Source organism: Cyanistes caeruleus, chromosome 5, assembly GCF_971803275.1.
Source record: "Cyanistes caeruleus chromosome 5, bCyaCae1.hap1.1, whole genome shotgun sequence".
NCBI classification, from domain to species: domain Eukaryota; kingdom Metazoa; phylum Chordata; class Aves; order Passeriformes; family Paridae; genus Cyanistes; species Cyanistes caeruleus.
In genome coordinates, this window is record NC_141705.1 from 12,122,420 (window position 1) to 12,140,595 (window position 18,176).

At 37.4% G+C, this 18,176-nt stretch overlaps 1 protein-coding gene across 13 annotated transcripts in view; it reads left to right on the forward strand.

Moving 5' to 3' along the window:
* Positions 1-18,176, forward strand: part of PPP2R2C (protein phosphatase 2 regulatory subunit Bgamma) — a 189,372-nt gene that overhangs the window by 65,811 nt on the left and 105,385 nt on the right. Inside the window, exons 1-2 of one of the 13 annotated variants that reach the window (XM_023925520.2) lie at positions 10,754-10,908; positions 11,017-11,108. The exons of 11 other annotated variants lie outside the window; for them this stretch is intronic. In XM_023925520.2, the coding sequence (XP_023781288.1) occupies positions 10,832-10,908; positions 11,017-11,108 (169 nt within the window). In that variant the 5' untranslated portion in view covers positions 10,754-10,831. Of the gene's footprint in view, positions 1-10,753; positions 10,909-11,016; positions 11,109-18,176 lie in introns of those variants that run through there. One more of the 13 variants, XM_023925523.2, reaches the window with a different exon arrangement.

An 18,176-nucleotide genomic window follows, 5' to 3' on the forward strand; every position in this document is an offset into this window, starting at 1 on the left:
TACTGTTTGCATTAAAGACAGCCATAACATGCTCTACCAGTTTCTGGGTCAGTTTCTAGTAGAAATAAAGACCATCAGAGTTGAATTAAAAGTAAATGATTGTTTATTTCCTTCTCTCAATTTTTAATGACTCCATATTATTTCTTCTTATTCTAAGATGCTAAATAAATAAATATTTCAAATACAAACAAAAAATAGTTTTCAAGCAATGAGCTGGTCACCAATTATCAATAATTCATTTCCAAACTTTCATCCAGTCAACAAAACATCATGTTGTACTGTTTGAGAGGTTCCAAGTAATGATAAAAACTGGCACGAGGTCTTTAATTAGTGTACAGCTTTAAATCAGGACCTGTCTGTTATTATGTCATAAATAATTTCTGATAGAATGCCTTTATTTCTACATTGTGCTGTGATAAAAATAAAACTTCAACTAATAAATTCAATACTAATAATAATTAATTAGAAAATCAACAAATAGGCCCAGTGGGCTGGTGAGTGTAGGCCTGAATTGACTGCTAAGGTAGCACGTGAAACTTTGTCATGCTGCATATTAATTTGACACCCTGCTTGATTTGGTATCTTTTATTGCTGCATGCAGATCTGTGATATGGGAATAACCAGTACAAGATGAAGTCAGATGTGTATTCTGTAGTCTTCTTTTAAATGGAAGATTTAGGTCAAGTATATTCTCTTTAATCAGCAGTGAAGCTCAAAGCAGAATTCACATATGCAGTCTCTTTGAAATAGGTAGATGTGAATTATTACATCTTACAGAATTTCCTGGAATACTTTACTAAGAGTCAAGTTATATGGATGATGGTTATTCTCATTGCTCAGGTACAATATGAATATAATTCTGTGCATGTTGTGTGCACTTGTAACACAAGTGTATGCTACACTCAGAGTTTTGTGGATGACTGCTACTGCATGTTTCTGGTGTGTCTGTATTCCTCCCAGCTGCTATGCTTGAAATGTGAATCTACAAGTCCTGGGATGGCTATGGCCAAGTTTCAGCACTGGGAGACAGTAAGAGCTGCTATGTAAGGCACTGTCCTTCAGGTCCTATGAAATTCACACTGTTTATGTGTGACAGTGCCGGTCAGGGGAGTGCACCTTGTCTCTGACTGGAGCAAAACTTCCTTTACACCATGGTGTGAGAAGCAGTGTCCTTGAATTTCTGATTTTCATCTGTGGTGGTGATGAGCTGCAGCTTTCTGAAAAACTGTTTCCTTGAATGTGGGTTTTATTTTCCATGCTTAAGTGTGTCATTACTTGATAGATAGCCATTTCTGTGCTTCCACATGCATTTCTGAAAAACGAGGAAAATAGAGCACAGGCTTTTTGTGTTGGTAAGTAAATGTTACAAAAGGTAAAAACAAATAAGTTTTGCTAGTTTTTTGCTAGTTTAAAACAAATAAGTTGCATCTTTCAGAAGTTATGATATTGCAAATCAGCCAATTATATTAAAACTTCAAGATTTACTAGCTGCAAGAATTCACGCTACATCCAAGCAGAGGGGTTTAGTTGCCTTGACTTTGAGCTGTGGTGCAGAAATTACTGCTGAATGTGATTTTTACATAATAGAAACAGCCATCTCTTTGTTGTGTTGATTTTTCCCATTTTTTTGTTGAAAATTGTTATACTGAAAATATATTTTATTTTTTCATATCTGTGGTTGGAGCCACTCCCATCGCATGGGAGGTAAAGCAGAGGGGAAGAGGCTCTGATTAGCCCAGCAACCTAGGCTTCTTCAGAAAATGTCAGCAAACTTGGCCTGGCTTACATTTCTCCCTTGCTGGCAGGGAGGGAACCAGCACAGCTGCTCGCTCCTGAGAGCAGGGGGGACCATGGGCAGTGCTGTCTTCTGCTGGTGCAAAGTTGCCATCTGTCACCAGAGTCCTGTTGCTGCTCCCTGTGACCTGCTCAGTGTGCACCAGTTTGGGCAGTGTGGTGAAGACTTCCAGAGCAGTGAAGATTACTGCTGTGCTACTTCAAAACCACCTTGTGATAAGGCTTTTGCAATGGTTATGCACCAGGAGGTGCATTTCCTCCCAGAAGGAAGGGAGGAAATACAAAGTATATTGAAAAATGTCTGTCAGCTATCCTGGATGTATCTGGGAAATGGTAGTAATAGCAGCAGTGTTAAATGTGAAAGCAGAAAGCTTTGATGCTTCTGCACTATAAATAATTACTAACAAAGGTGATTGCCAGTGTGGAGAGTTGCTTGCAGAGGGATTAATTTCTGATTGTTAAGTGTAAGTATATTTAGACAGAAAATTATTTTTGTTCCTGAAAGCCAGGGAGTTGTTGTAAATGGGAAGAATTAGCAATTTGGACTCCACAGAACAAACACCAGCCTGGTTATTACAGGTGAGACTTGATGGATGTAGTTATATTGAGGTTAGCACAGGAAGCTATTCCTATGTTTTACATTTTAATGGCTGAGCTCCGTCATTTTATTGTTAGCAGTTGAATTTACACAGGTTTCTTGAAAAACTACTTAGTTTGGCAGTCTTCTTTTCTGAAATGTTGCAAATATTTCAAAGCCCTTAATGTCCCTCTTGCTAAGTCACCTTTGATCCAAAAATCTTCATTGTGAAATTTGTGCACATGGGCCCAGACATATTCTAACACAATAATAGAATCCAAATAATTGAAATTGAGGAAAGGAATAAAGGAGCTTACCAGATAGGAGTCTCCTATACTTTGCCTTTGGTAGTTTTGCACTTCAATCCAGAAACTGTGACTCCAAAATCTGAGATTTTGTTGTGTAAGTGAAACCCCACAGGATTTTGGAAGGCAACATATATTAGGGAAATAGTGCTAATCCTGCAAGTTTAAAATAAATACAAGTAGCTAGATGAAATTTGACTACATGTGACGGCAAGAGATATCCAAACATTTTAAGTAGGACATGCCATTATAGGTAGAACATGACACTGAGAGTGCTGCACAGTTCAAGCAAATTTGAGCACGTTTTTTTCATATAAAAATAGTAACTTAACCAGTTTACACATCCTGGACAAGGAACTTGTTAAAGTCTTAAGCTTGTAAGTATTTTAAGATTTTTTACCTCACAGATAGCTGTCAGACTGGCTATCAGATAGTCTTTTTTGCCCCAGTCTGATTCTCAGATCCAGTAACATACCACACTTGAAGAACTGGAAGAAGGCTACGCTGATCAGTTCTTATAGTTCAGAATTTGGGCTGAAGCTAAAATACATCTGTTCCCTTAGATGTCTGACATGGGCTGAAGACTGGAAACTGTGTAAGAGAACATGAATATTTTTTTACTAAATATCTGACAGGAATAATTAACATTTTCCCCTGGTTCAGACAGCCTTCTACCCAGGCAACAGATGGGTAACCCTAACTCTTAAACCTAATGGTCTGTCTTGAAGTTCCTTTTCATGTGCTTCTGGTATATGTCTTTATACTGCTAAAGTTCTTTGATTTCCTTTTGGCCACTTTCCAGAGCATATTTTAATTTCTTTTGTGAAATTTCCATGCCAGCTTTAATTTCTGCCAGAAGGCAACTGTTCCATCTCAGTTCAAGCAGGACCCTAAAGCTTTAAATTCTCAGAATTTCTCTTTCTGGAAGTAATACACCCTGCTCAGACTTCAGAGACATCAAGAATATGTAGATCTAAGCACTGCTGGAGAGAGGAATAAGGACACAGAATTCTTTCCTTGACTACAGTTATTCCCTTTCCATTTGCTGCTCGACTTGATTGTAGTGATAATTCAGCTTTTATCTGCAGCACTTGCTGCTGTTTGAGTTCCAGGAATCTTTATTTAAAAAAAAAAAGAGGGAGTCCAGCCAAAACCACAACTCATTAGGTACTCTTTGCCAAGGTTTTTCTGCTCTGTGTATTGAATCTTGTGAGGGGCAAGACCTGGAAGTGTCACTTAGTACTATTCTTTCACTGTCATTAAATGATATGGATGTGACTCAAAATCATTTTGGACTTGATAAATTGATTTGCGGATGATCTGAAGGTGTAGGGGGAAAGTATTTTTTAGTTTGAAGAGGCCCTTCCTCTGCACCATTGTACTGAGAAGGTGTTTTTGGGGGTAGGTCTGGCAGCCTTCTTGGGTAAGGTCCCAGTTAAATATGTTAATATCAACAGACCTGGTTGAAGGACAAGGTCAGGATTTTATCATGTTATCACAAGGGAAAAGCAAATGGCGTTTCCTCTTTGTTACTTGTTATGACTCACCCCTGAGGGCGAGGGTGGCTGAGGTTCTTGTTAATAGATCTCTTGCAGCAGATTAGAATGAAATGACACTGAATGACTGGTTTTTATATTTATATATAATATATATATTTATGTAGGGATGAATTTAGAATAATGTGCTTGCCATGCAAAGGAGGTATGTAGGCATTTTGGTTATTATCTATCTGTAGTAATATAACAGTACTAAAGCATAAAAATAGCACTTCAGAAAATATATAAGGGAAAGAAAGAATGAGAAGAAAAGGATAAGAGTAGATAGTGGAGAGGAAAGATACCACCATCTAGCAAGGAGACTTGATTATTGTTATTTGCTGTCTGTTGGTTGAAGTGGTGATCTTCTTCTTTATCAGATGGGAGTGGGGGAAAGCCCCCAAAACAAAAAGTTCAGTGGGTTAATAAATGTTCAGACATGCATATGTCATACACCTCCTCCCTTTCTGAAGTAACACTGTGGATCACGTGCAGTCCTCTGGTGGAAGGCCCCCAAAATTAGGGGGTATTCTGAGGGTCTTTGATAGTTTATGACACCTTCTAAAACATGACAGCTGCCTCTCATGCCAGTGTGGTTGAGCCACTTGTGCCCATCAGAAGAGATGAAAACTTCAGGCCTCTGTGTGAATGCCCTGGTCCTTCCCCAGGGAGAAGTTGTACAACTGAGCCTGTTATCTAAGAGTGATAAAAAGCATTACCCCACCTCTGCAGGGTCTGCTTCTTGCCTGCCTTTTCCCTTACATGGCTCAAAATCCAGCCTGTAGGCTCTGCTGGTGGGTGCTCGCCCCCTCTGCACCTGGGCTGTGACCTTGCAGAGCCAACCTTGGCAGGGCACCCACTGCTGCTGCAAATGGCTGATTGCTTGAGTCACCATTAACACTTCAGTCTCTCATGACATCCTACTATAGAAATGGTAGTGAATAAATAATAGAAAATTTTATTTTAATTATATTTTTTTATTCTGGTAAATTTTAAAAAACTGAAATGCGCTACCTAGGTTTTTAGGACACTGAGATTACTGTACATGTTTCTGTTAAACAGCAATGTTATCTTTGAAATCCTGACAAGTTGTTAACAGCCTTTGTGTAATTGTGATTTAATATCTAATGAAGTCTGTTGAGAACCTGCCACTGTCTGGAGCAGAATTGGATCCAGCTGCATGGCTTTGCATGGCTGTACTCTATGTACATATTGTAAGTCCAGAAAAGAAATAAATATACAAACCACATATTTTGTTTGTGCTTTGAGTCATTTTAATCTTACAGAATTATAGAATGGCTTGGGGTGGAAGAGACCTTATAGACACTTTCCACTAGACCAGGTTGCTCAAAGCCCCATCTAAGCTGGCCTTGAACACTTTCAAGGAAAATACACAGAAGATACAGCTTCTCTGGGCAACCTGTTCCAGTGTCTCACCTCTACATCTATTCTGCATTTATATGTCTACTCATCTGTCTTAATCTCTGCATCTATTTCTTCTACTTTGTACAGTAGCCTTAGTTACTTTTGTCTTCAGTACTACATTGTATAGTGTGGGGATGTAGGTTATAACCCCTGGTACTGGAAGAGCTTTTTTTGAAGAGTTTATCTCAGTGTTCACCAGAAACCTTTCTGGTCATTTAAGTGTGCTGAATCTTCAGAGATTCAATACTATTGCTGGCTTTGTTCTTTAGGACAGCAGTAGGTAAAGATGAAAACTCCATCTACCATATTCAAAATTCTTAGAATCTACAAAGCTTAGCTTTTCCTACTGTCAAGAAATGTAAGTACATTTTACAGTTTAGCACAAAAATTTCTGGCAAGCAAATTATGGGAATTTTTAAGTTTTCTTAGGGTTTGCTGCGATTCTCTTCATCAGTAAGCCATATGCTGTCCTTTAGCCAAAAGAACAGATTTTCTGTACCTACTATAACTATTTAGAGTTATCATTTTGTTCATTTGCATAATGAGTTAGGAAATCTACTTGGAAATTCTCATGCATAATATGATTTATTAAATTTAAGGTTAAAATTATCCAGTTGAATACTATGACCTTAATACTGTCTTTGCAAGTTTTCTTAGGAGTTTAATGCATTCAGATTTATACTAACTTAAGTACAACCCATTTATTTTTCTTTGACCTTTTTGTGTGCTATATGATTTACTCATGCTGCTTATTGTTTTCTTTTAAATACTGTTAAGTCTTTTCTTGAAGCAAAACTGCTCTCCAGATTTTGTCTTGGAGGTAATTTGCTCCAGGCTACTTTTTAACTTTCTGAAATCAAAGTAATTGCAGTTCAGGTTTTAATTGTATGTCTTTTTCTCCTTTTCAAGATTATGCAGCCTGGACACATCACTTTGTTTTTTAAACGGCTGATAAATGTGTCTAAGTTGTATTAATTTATGTGGCAATAGAATTCAAATTAATGCTAACCAGAAGATCTTTTAATGCATGAGTAGTATGAAAGGTATAATTAAATCTCTCTGAAAAAAAGATTACAGGATATTTCATGAATGTCAGTAACATAGTTTTAGCCCTTAAATAATTTTTCTTTTTTACAGGTACTTTTTAGGGTTGTGTCTACCAGAACCTTTAAAATGTATGTCTTAAGAAAACAGTGATTTTTTTCCCTTCATTTGCCCATTTGGGTTTGTGCTAATTTTTTAGGTTCATATTATCCTCCTAAATTGCACTTTTACAGATTCCAGAAAGTTCACAGTGTCATAATGACACAGAGGGGTTTTTGAGCTGTGTGCAGAACATTTAGGTAAACATTTAAGCTGATGAGGAGTCTTCCTGTAGTTGGCGATTCCTGTTAAGAGTATCTTGAAGTTCCTTGGTTGAGGACAGACCTAGTGGGAAGATTAACCCACTATAAAGGAAGAGACTGTGGCTGAAGAATTTGCACAGTTTCATTTTTTTGGGAGAAAAATTGTGTGCCACATGCAGAATTACTTGCTTCAATTAATCAGTCTCAAAATAATGGTTAACTTGGTCATAATCTGGTTCAGTCACTTATGGAAGAGCATTGAATTCTGACTGCTCAACATGTAGCCCCATCAGGGATGAGTGATTTCCCTTCATTCTGGCCACTTTCTTCCTAGTGTTGGGCTAGCATGTAGTTTGCTGATGGCAAGCCACTGTTGGCTCATATTCAGCCTAGCATCCAGAATGACCACAGGTCCTTTCCAGAAAGTTGCTTTTCTGAAAGTCTGAAGCTCTTCTGCTCCAAGTGCAGAATTTTTCACCTCTTGCTGAACCTCCTGAAGCTACTTTTTTCTTTTTTTTTTTTTTCCATTTCTTGCCTTTTCTTAGTTTGCAACTTGGAGGTGATGCACTGAGTTTGTAATGTTAGTTATCACTGTGGATGTTTTAGATTGTTTTAGATGTCTTGCAGTCCACAGTGAACATACCCTAATCTTGGCTTGCACCAGAGTGAATTTTCTGTATGTTTTTTGATGAATCAGTGTTCATTTTTGGCTACCTCCAGCTGCCAAGATTGTTTGAAATATACCAAATAGCCTTAGGCATTTCTGCTTCAAGAAAGACTTGTTGATTCTTTTCTTAGTGAGAAAGATGGCATTTTTATCTGATATCTCAAATAGCAATGGTGGAAATTATATTTAGTGTGCAGTGGACTTGAAAAAAATCAATATTATTTTTAGCTTGCATTAAAAAATCATAGGTTTTTAGCAAAACCATACCATGTAGTATATTTAAAATGCCATTTTCCTTTTTCTGTGGAGACTATCCATTAAAGTTCAGGTACCAGCAGTATTATTTCTGGATGCTGGGATTTAAGCAAGGGCTCTGTAACAGATGTCTGACATGATTCAGCTGCAGGTACAAAAGGTTTTGTTTTATTTTATTTCGCCAGCTGTAGGTTGGTTGGAGAGACCTAGGTGGGGCTACAGTCCTCTCACCTTCAGGGAATGGGAAAGCTTTTATGTTCAAGCACCACCTGAATGTTGTCACTTGGGAATCCACTGCTGCAGCCATGGATTCATTGACGTCAAAGCCCACACAATGCACTGCTCACCATTTCTTTTTCCAGGTCATGGAGACTGAAAGGTGGCTTTTTTTAATTTTTCAAAGGGAAGATGAACTGTAGAAAAACCAATGATTTCTATAGGAGTCAGAGGAAAGTTTCTGGCAGAGGTGATAAGTCAGTCTGGGAGTTGTATAAGAGTTCTTGTATGCACAATAGATTCTACATGGGATTTAAACAAGGAGGGAGAAGAGGTATTCTAACTTGGATTTGGTGGCAGGATGCATCTTCATCCTAGAAATTGCATGTGCTTTCTGTGATGGAAGAGCTTTCTGTTTGAATTGGACTAATCTCTGGAATGTATATCTTCCTTTAGATAAAGCTGTTTTCTTTTTTTATTCCATGAATTACTCTCCCAGACAGGGAAACTGATCCTACCTATTAGAAATATCCCATATGGTTCAAGTGCCTCTTGAAGTGCTTGGTGTACATAGGTCAGTGCAGACTGTAGGAGGCTGGAGAACAGTGTGGGGAGAAAATAGGGATGATGTAAGCGAAGGAAAGGCTCTTTGTAGCATTTAATGCATTAGGTGTTTGTTTTTGAACACTTAAGACTTTTTTTTTTTTTAAATAAATGTATGGTAGCCTCAAAATATGAAAACCATAGCAAGGTTATCTTTGTGGATTACTAGAGTAAAGAAACGAAAATCCACATGGTGACCAATTCAGGTCTTGCTTTCAATTGTAGAGGTTCCCCTCCCCACAGTTTTAGTATTTACCAGTTGGCATTTTGGTGAGAGTAAATGTATTAGGAGTTCTAGGCCTTTCAGTGATTATCAGAAGATATTGCCAAATAATTCAAAGTATTTGAATTCTTTTCTCTAGAGATCTGATCATTACTATCAATGCATTGTTACTGTAATATTTAAATTATTCATGTGTCATGATCTTTTGGGGACTCTGAGAGGGCTTTAGGCAACACATAAAACCCGAGGTGTCAGTTTCTTTTCATTTTGCTTCTTTCTGATATTCATTGTTTTTCTCACATGAAGAAAAGGAGCATATTTACTAAAATTCCTGTTAATGCTGAGAGTAACCACTCTCTTAGAAGGTGAACAGGACATTGACCTGTAGTTCCCAGAACAGAATTAATCAGTCCTATTTATTTTAGCCAACCTGCTGTATCTTATTTTATATTTAAATATAGTGGATTTATTAAATATGGTATTACATATGTGACCAATTGTTATTATTTCTCTTGGAGATTTCTTTCAAATATTTTGGCAAAATCTGTTTAGAGTCATAGCCCATAGACAGCTGTAATTATACTCCAATTAGCTGATACTGAGAGACACAAACTATTTCACTGCTTTGAAGGGTTTAGTATGTTGGAAACTGGGAACTTTAGAAAAAATAAGTATGCATTTGCAAATTAAAAAAAAAAAAAAGGAAGAGGAAGACAGGCTGCCTGGCATTTTGTTAAGGAAGTGATTGAAGCATGAGTCTGTTTTGCCCAAATAAGAAGTGAACAATTCTGTTTACCCCTATATTTACTCTTCAGTTGAAGTAATAGATGCAGTACAAGTGTATGTGGGTTTTTTGGGTTAGGTTTTATTTCCTTAGTAGAGTTGTTCTGCTATATTATAATCATGTTTTTCTTGTCTTCTTTTCCATGCTTTTCAGCACTTCTGAATTATGTATAAAGCTCACTTGCATAGGCTTTGTCTTGTCTTTCAGGTCACCTGCAAGATTAACATTACTGTTGACCAAAGTTAAGCAAATGCAATGAAGGCTGGTATTTTTCCAATTAATTATTGGAAATGGTTCCTGCCTGTGAACATCAGTATTCAGTGTACACTCATACCAGAATAAAGTGGTTGGTCATTAGCTCCCAGTCCTCGTTGTCTAAACTTGATACTTCTTAAAGAAAAACCACCACAGTACTTCTGAAAGATACAGAGATCACTTTTGGAACAAACACACTTGTTTTAGTACAGCTTTAGAGAGTTTCTTTGGAAATTGAAAACATGGCATTCATCACCAGGCTCAAAAGGATGATTTATTCATGTGTTTCAGATAGAGTTATTTTTGTGTTTGTCCCTCTAATGGACTGCACTTTGGGATATACAAATCATTTGAATATGTCATACTAAAAAAAACTAAATGGTGGCTGAAAACTGTTGTCCCAGCTGGAAATCATGAGAACTGTGGAAAGTTTCCTTTTCTCTTTTAAAAAGGAAAGGGGTCTTTGTTAGGATTGATTCATGTGATAATCCTATGTAGATTAATGTGGAAATTAAAAAAAAAAAATCCTGTATGGAATGGGTTAGACAGGAGAAGCAAAACAACTGTTCCTCTGTTAGGTAATTCATATAGTAGTGGTTTCTGTAAAGGAAATGTTTAAAGAGCAGAAAACTGCCATTTTGAAAAGTAGGTAGAAGGGAGAGCTACTCAATAGTTATTTGTTCATGTCAGAGTTGAGATATTTTTTAAAATATGATTTCCTTAGTTATTTTATTTAGGTTGTCTTGTTATGTTGGTTTTCAATGACAGTGTCTCAGCTTGCTGCATAGGTAACTGGCAAGAGCATCATCAATCAGCTCATGAACCAAAGAATCCAGCTTGCTGCAAATGGAGCTCCATGGAAGATGTGAAAGTATTCCAAACACTTCTGTAGAAAATGGGGGTTCTTCACCACACCTCAAAATGTACTTGCTCAAATCAGGCATTTTCAAATTAATTTATTTTTCCATCCTTGTTAACATGGAAGGTGCTGTCTGACAGCCCTGGAAATTAAGTCCTCTATTTCTCCACAGGACAGGTATAGCAAGGGCAGCAGCAATGCAAGCTTCCCCACACTGTCCTGCCAATGTTCCTCAGCCCAGTTCTGAAGAAGTCACTTCTGGAGGTGAGTGGGTGGAAGAGTCTCTGTCTGTGCAGAGGCTGCTGCAGGGCAGTGGTTCCTGCAGGACAGGCTGTTGGATGGAGGCTGGCCCCTTGTCTTGAGTGAACCACCAGTCTTGAACAGACAATCAGTTTATGTGTCATAAAGCGGCGTGGGCTGGATTCGTTGAGGTTGCATTATTCTGCTTGAGTGTTGTCACATTTTGATATTTCTTTGTGGTTGGATGGCACCTGTACATTTCTTTTTTCTTTTTACACTGTTTTGTTGTTAAAGACTTTGTCAGTGCTTCACATACACGTCTCTGAAGTGGCATGTGAATAAGTGAATGCAGCCTGGTTGTAAATGTGGGACAGAAAAGCAGTTACTGGTGGCAGCCCAGTGTACAAGAGTGGCTGTAGGGCACTAGACCAGGAGGCATGCTTTGAAATGCACCAGAAACTGATAAGAAAGTGTATGTTGGTTTCCAGTATCTAAAAGAACAATTAGGTTTCTGTTGCAAAGCCGTATCTTAACCATTTCTCTTTCCATAATTACTATGTAATTTAGATATTAACATCAATTAAGATGGTAAACTAATGTTCTTTTTTAGATTATTTTACAATTAATGAAATCTGCCTAGCTAAATCTAGACATGCAACATTCTACACTATATGAAAATAAAGAGTGTATATGTATTGCAATTACAATAGATAGTAGTCATCCAAACCAGAAATATGTGATAAATTATGTGAGAGGAATTAATGACTGATGCAAGTTTTCAGAATAACAATAATGAGTGCTTACCAGTTTGGCAGATTGATTCTCCTATGCATTCCTGGAGTTAAGCACTACATAGTTCAAATACAATGAGAAGTATTCTGTTCAGAAGTATTCTTCAGACAAATTTACATCTCTTAAACACAGAAATAAATCTGAGAAAATGGGAAACAAGGGCTTAGCAAGGCTGTTAGGTCATGGTGAATTACTTTTCTAGTTTCAAATACTGTGTGAAGGATTTGCAATGCCTTAATTGTCATTTGTAGTTGAGGCCCTTAAGTCTGTTTAACTCTGTTTCTATGGCTGTTTGTAAACAGGTGTGATAACAAGAGACTGTAGTACAGTTCAATAATTGTATGAATTTAATGTTGTTCCTGTCTGTTTCCATGAGATCAGAGAGTAAGAGTTAATTTTCCTAGTCAAAGTAGACTTCCTGAAGGGATTTCTTAATTTTTTAACTTTAAAGGATATGTGTAAGAATAGTATTCATTCTGCATACAGCTAAAACAGTTCCTGACTTTTAATTTTTTTTTTTAACATTTTGTCAGGTAGCAGAAGCTATGGACTTGCATTCATAATTAAAATTAATGACAAAGTCCTGTTGACAAGTCATTTGATACTGATCCACAAAGTGGAGAACAATGAGAATCCTTGTCATGAGAATGCATGGCATTAGGACATTTGCTAATAGGTCACATTTCTTAATGTTTTTATGGTGCCAATAAATCATGTGGATTTTATTTTTATTTTTTTTTCAGTTCTTTTGAATGCAGTGCAGAGTGCTAATCTCTTACTGATGTTGACAAAGCTGTAGAGGGGTCCAGAGTTGGTCCCACACACCTGACGCCCAGAACTTCAGCTCAAACCTCCCTCTTTGCCCTGGAAACCTTTAAAGATAATTATATATCTTGTCACAATTCAACCTTTTTTTATAGTAGACTTTATTTTAAATTCAAGGACAAAAATACATTTTCAGTACAAGCACAAAAGAATGGTCTTAGAGAATGTTTTTGTCACACCGTATTTATTCACACCACATTCATCTTTCTGTCTCTGCATCTGCTTTCTGTGAATACACATTAATACAGAGTCTGATTTTTTCTGTGTATTTACAGTGAATAGTGGTGATCTCAAGGAGCCCAATTGTAAACCAGCATATGGCCCAGAGCTCCTTCATCCAGGAGTCCTAACTTACACAAATCTGTTGTTTCTGCTGTGACTGCTTACATGAGAAGAGGCTTTGCATTACATCTTAGTTACAGATCCCTGTCTTCAGAGCTTCCACTTTATCAACTTGACTTTGCCTCCAGTTAAATCCTAGTGATTCTACAGCCTCCAAGCTTCTGCCCAGGGAGTGGGAGTAGAGAAAGGTTAAACCAGTCTTTCAAGAGTGTATATAAATATTTTTCTGAAGATACAGTAAATCGGTTTGAGGCTTCAGGCTCAATTTACAAACTCATTTTTTCCACCAACCACTAGATAACAGAGTTAAAGGGACATAGTCAGAATTTTGGACCAAGTGTCAGAAAAGAGGCTGTAAACAAGGAATAAGAAACACTTCAGGTTCTCATTGAATAATGTGTGGTCTTGGTACAGTTGGGAAATGCTCATGCTAAAATGTTGTTCCTTTTTTGACTTTCTATATGTGTAGATAACACAGGTCTGTGTTTATAATAGATCCAGAAGGGACTTTGCTTGTTCCCAGTCTTCCGAAGATACATCTTGAAAAGCCTTTCCCTAGCAGGTTTGGAGTTAAGGTGAAGTACATTGGTCTGTCTGTGATGATCTGGAAGGAACTGTGTAATCTCAGATTGTTCAAAAGGAAGTGTTTATTTGAGTATTTATTTCATGTGTCAGCAATGGACTTCTAAAAGTAAATTACTGAGATACAGCAGGAGAAGATGTCTTCTAATCAATGCCACTGGCATGTGTAAGTAAAAGAGAGACTGAAGTACAAAAGCTATCAGAAATGAAATCTCATTGCTCAACTATCAGGCTGTGCAACTGGTTTCACAGACTTGTCACATAATTATCTCAGGCTTCTATCATGTTACTGCTTAGAATTATTGGGACTCTAGGAAGGAATTTGTCATTTGGTCTCTCTAGGCTTCATGAAGGACTAAGTTTTTACTGTCCATTAATCTTCAGGTTCACAGTTTTAGTCCAGCTGTTTGTGACAAGATACCATTAGCAATGACCAGCAGTATAACAGAGTATATGAAAAATGCTTGGTTTTAAATTAGTTTAGTACTCTACAGCAATACTATGGCATCTGTAAAGGTTTAAGTGTTGCCACACATGGAACTCATTGCAGAACTATTGCCATGAGCCCTTACAGGGTAGGGAATACATTTTTCTGTGCACACATAAAGCCAACCCTCCCTATGTCTTTGGGTATTCTGGTGATGCGATGCAGGTAATATGTATTTATGGCAGACTCTGTGCAAGGAAAAAACAAGCAAATAGTCCCCCAAGTCCCACAACAACGATTTCACCCATTTAATTATTTTCTTTTGAGTGCCTAGAAAATTTAGGCCTACTGAAATTGCTTTTGAGAGTGTCACCTTTAATCTTGTTGTAGTGTATTTGAACTCACATGTTGAAAACAGTTCAACCGAAAAAATGCCGCTTAGATGGGATGAGATAGGCAGACAAAAAATGAAAGGTGATACAGAATGTAAGTCCTTTTTCAGGAGACTTATGAGAATGCCATCTGATTATCATACTGACAACACAGGTAACCATCATTCTCTGCATTTCATAAAATCCTGACTCATAAATGAGCTGAGTTTTCACAAAGTCAAGCTATAACATCAACTACAAAACCCCATGGTTTTTGTTTTTGTCATTCTTCAATTTCTAGGAAGCCTGATGAGATCTAACAGCTCAAGACCATTGAGGCTGATAAAATCTAAATTTACCATAAGTTTTTTCTACTTTAGTATGCAGCAAATGCAAAATAAGCAGAGTAAACACTGAGACTCTAGAATTGTGGGATTTTCTGGGGCAAAAGGAAGGTTTGTTTACACTTAAATACTGTTTGCAGTTTCTTTCTTAGGCTCATCTACTGTGCATTTGGAGTTGATAGTGAATGTCTCCTGCACTTTAATGGCTGTTGTATTATGAGGCTGTGGATTTTTGTATATTTTCTTTTGCTTGATCAAATACTCTAGGCTGTTTCAGGGAGATGAAGCAAACTAGGAAATGTGCTCTTTTATAAAAATATTTAAGAACATGCTTCAGGAAAAAGAGAACTCAATTTATTTTAAAGGACAGATGATCTTAAAAAGCACTTACGTTTTAATCAATCCCTTAATTTATATTAATCTGTAATGAAAAAAAAAAACAACCCAGTGATTAAAATCCTAGGAAATTGATTTGAATTTACAAGCTGAGTTTTTAGCCGGAATTTAGAGGTTTTGCTGTAAAAATCTATCAGATCCTATCTGTGTGTTAAGTGCTGAATGACCTTTTGCCATTTATATTGCTCTGTGGTTTGTCAAAAGAAAAAGAGCTTAATTTGATAATTAAGTGGGAGAGAATGAAAAAATGTATTCTGGCAGTTTGTGATGAGGTTGGGAGTGCAATGTCCTCTTTGTTCTTTATGATGGAAGCAGTGGAGATAATGTAAGAATTACATTTATTCTGAATAGTAATTGCTTTTTTAAATTTATTTTTAATTCACAGGTTTTTGGGTTTTTTACTAGTGTTTACACCAACATTGTTGGAGAAAGTTTACTTAATTTTGTAAGAGTGCTGGAGGGAAGGCTGCCTATTTATGACAAGTAGAGCACAATGGGACAGTATTCTTTAACCTCCAGAACTATGAAAAAATATTCAGAAGAATTGATTTGTAATTGGAAAGAAACTTTAATTGTAAATAGGTTTTTTGGGGTTGTGTTTCTCTTAGGATGTTGGGTAGGTATTATTTTAGTTTATTTTAATTGAGGTTTTGGCTGCTGAGTTCTGAATGGTTGGGAATAGTTTGAAGGTCTGTTTGGAAGTAATTGATTCAGTATTGTCTCCTGCCCCACTTCTGCCTGCTGGCTGATGGACTGTGCTGTCCCCAGTGGTGCAGAGGGTCCTGGGGGACCTCTGGGGGTTCTGTAGGCTGTAATCCATCAGATTAATGCTGATGCTGCTGCTTCCTTCCCTCCCTCTGCTTCCTTCTGCATCTCCCTCCCTATAAAATATCCTCCTGGCTAAAAGCTTGTGCAGAAGAAAACTGATGTTATGGCATGTATATTTTGACTTTCCTGGTTTTACAGTTTACAAGTGTACTGTGAACTTGCTGCTTCTACCTTTGAGCCTGTAAGTAAGTGTATAGGGATTTCTTGTGTGGAGTAATCTCCTTTGTTGGGGATGTGCTTTCTTGTAACTTGGACTGGAGTCTGAAACAAGTTCTGAGCAGATCTCATGCTGATTTTGAGCTGAGCACTTCACAAAGTAAAGGAAGCTGGGAAGCAAATTGAATTGAGCCTTGCCTGCAAGTAATAACATTTTTTAATCTGTGGTGCTGCTGGTTTCACACTGATAGAGATAATTATTTTCTAGTACCTTCCTAATGATGGTATTTTTCTTCCTAGTATTTGTACTCTTTTGCTGATGCTATTAACTTGGTTACATAGAATCTGTGTGCTGAAACTGCTTTGAGATGAGACTGTGTCATAGAGATCTACTCCATACATTGATCCCGCCCTGACTTCCCTTAACAGAAACAGGACATGAATGAAGAAAATTCTACTGTGTTAATGTTAGACACAGAAAACATCTTCTCTATTCACAGGATCAGTTTTGTAGTACTGGTGTGCAAAAGAAACAGCTGAACTGATGTTTCAGGCAGTTGGCTGTAGAACTGCATGGAAATGGACGAGGAGGGGTGTCTGATACCAGCAAATCAGGAAAAGCCATTGTAAAACAAACCTAAAGCCTCTTCCATCCTGGAGAGATTTATAAATGGTGTCAGCAAGGAGATCTACTTCTTACCTGACTGGGGCTTACAGGTTAGCTTAGAATTTTCCTTGCAGAAGAGGAACTTGTTTTACATTGTCTACAGACAGTGTGTCACCAGTTACACTGTGCTTCATCTGGGCAGCCAAGTATGCATGAGCAAAAAAACCATAAAAAAACTAAACTGAAGATTTGGTGATAGGGAAAAACCTCTGTTTCTAACTCTGTTGCTAAAAGATCTGGTACTGTACTAGAGGGCAGAGAGCACTGTGGTATGAAACCAAGCATTTCACTGAAGTCAGTATCGCTAATTTCAAGTGAAGGTTTCCATGGGCTGTGTCTAAGACCAAGTATAATCTAAATATTAGATGTCACTTGAAAGTATGTGATAAATAGTGGGATAGAGACAGAGATGTATGGTTGGAAGAAAAAGAAGGATTTAATAGTAAAACTGTAGGGTGTGCTCATTCACAACCACCATACTCTTTGTTCAGTACCATAGTGTAAGAAAATCCTAATCATGCCAAGAGCTAAACAGCTGTTGCCCTTCTATACAAGCTGATGCCCTCAAGGGTGCATTTACGGAAAAATAAAACTGGAGCATGGAATGGGTACAGATAACCAGGCTAAGCCGATTAATCTCTAACTTTGCAATTTCTATATATGTACATTTATGTAAAGGGTATATAGCTATGTATTTGTAGTATATGATTTTTTTTCCTCTAATCAGAATAAGGTTTTGTATTTAATTTTAAATGTTTTCTCTTTGATCTACCTCCTTAAATCTGATTGAGGGAAACAGAATGTTCTCTTATTGGAACATAAGCGGCTCTACTATGCGCATCTATTTTAAATGCTTTGGGATTCTTATGTGTTTTTATAGTAGTAAGTTAAATAAATAGACCTGTATCAGCAATTTTGAGGATATGAGCTTAGTGTGCAAACATCTGTTGTGTATATTTGATGTGTCCCCCTGCCTTTCCAGTAAGCCTTTTGAGATGTATCTTTTCAGTACATTCATCCTGCAGTGCTGGATAATGCTGACCATGGTTCTATGAGGACAAGAATAATATTTTGAAGATATTTATAAAAGATAAATCTTTCATCTGTTCAGTTTTTGTCTTCTCTTTCTATGTAGCCTCTCTTTGTCTCTTCTGGTGAAGTGCTTCTATTTTGAGGACTTCATAGAAGAAAAAACTGTCATACTGACATCTTAAATATTGCTTGTGGTAGCTTCTACTGTTTGAAGTTTTTGAGGCTAAGGAAGGACTTGGCACATGAATGTGCACATGAATGATTTCCACCCTGCCCCCCCTCCCACCCCTGTTCTTGCTGGCAGATGGTCCTTGAAGGACTTTTGCCAGC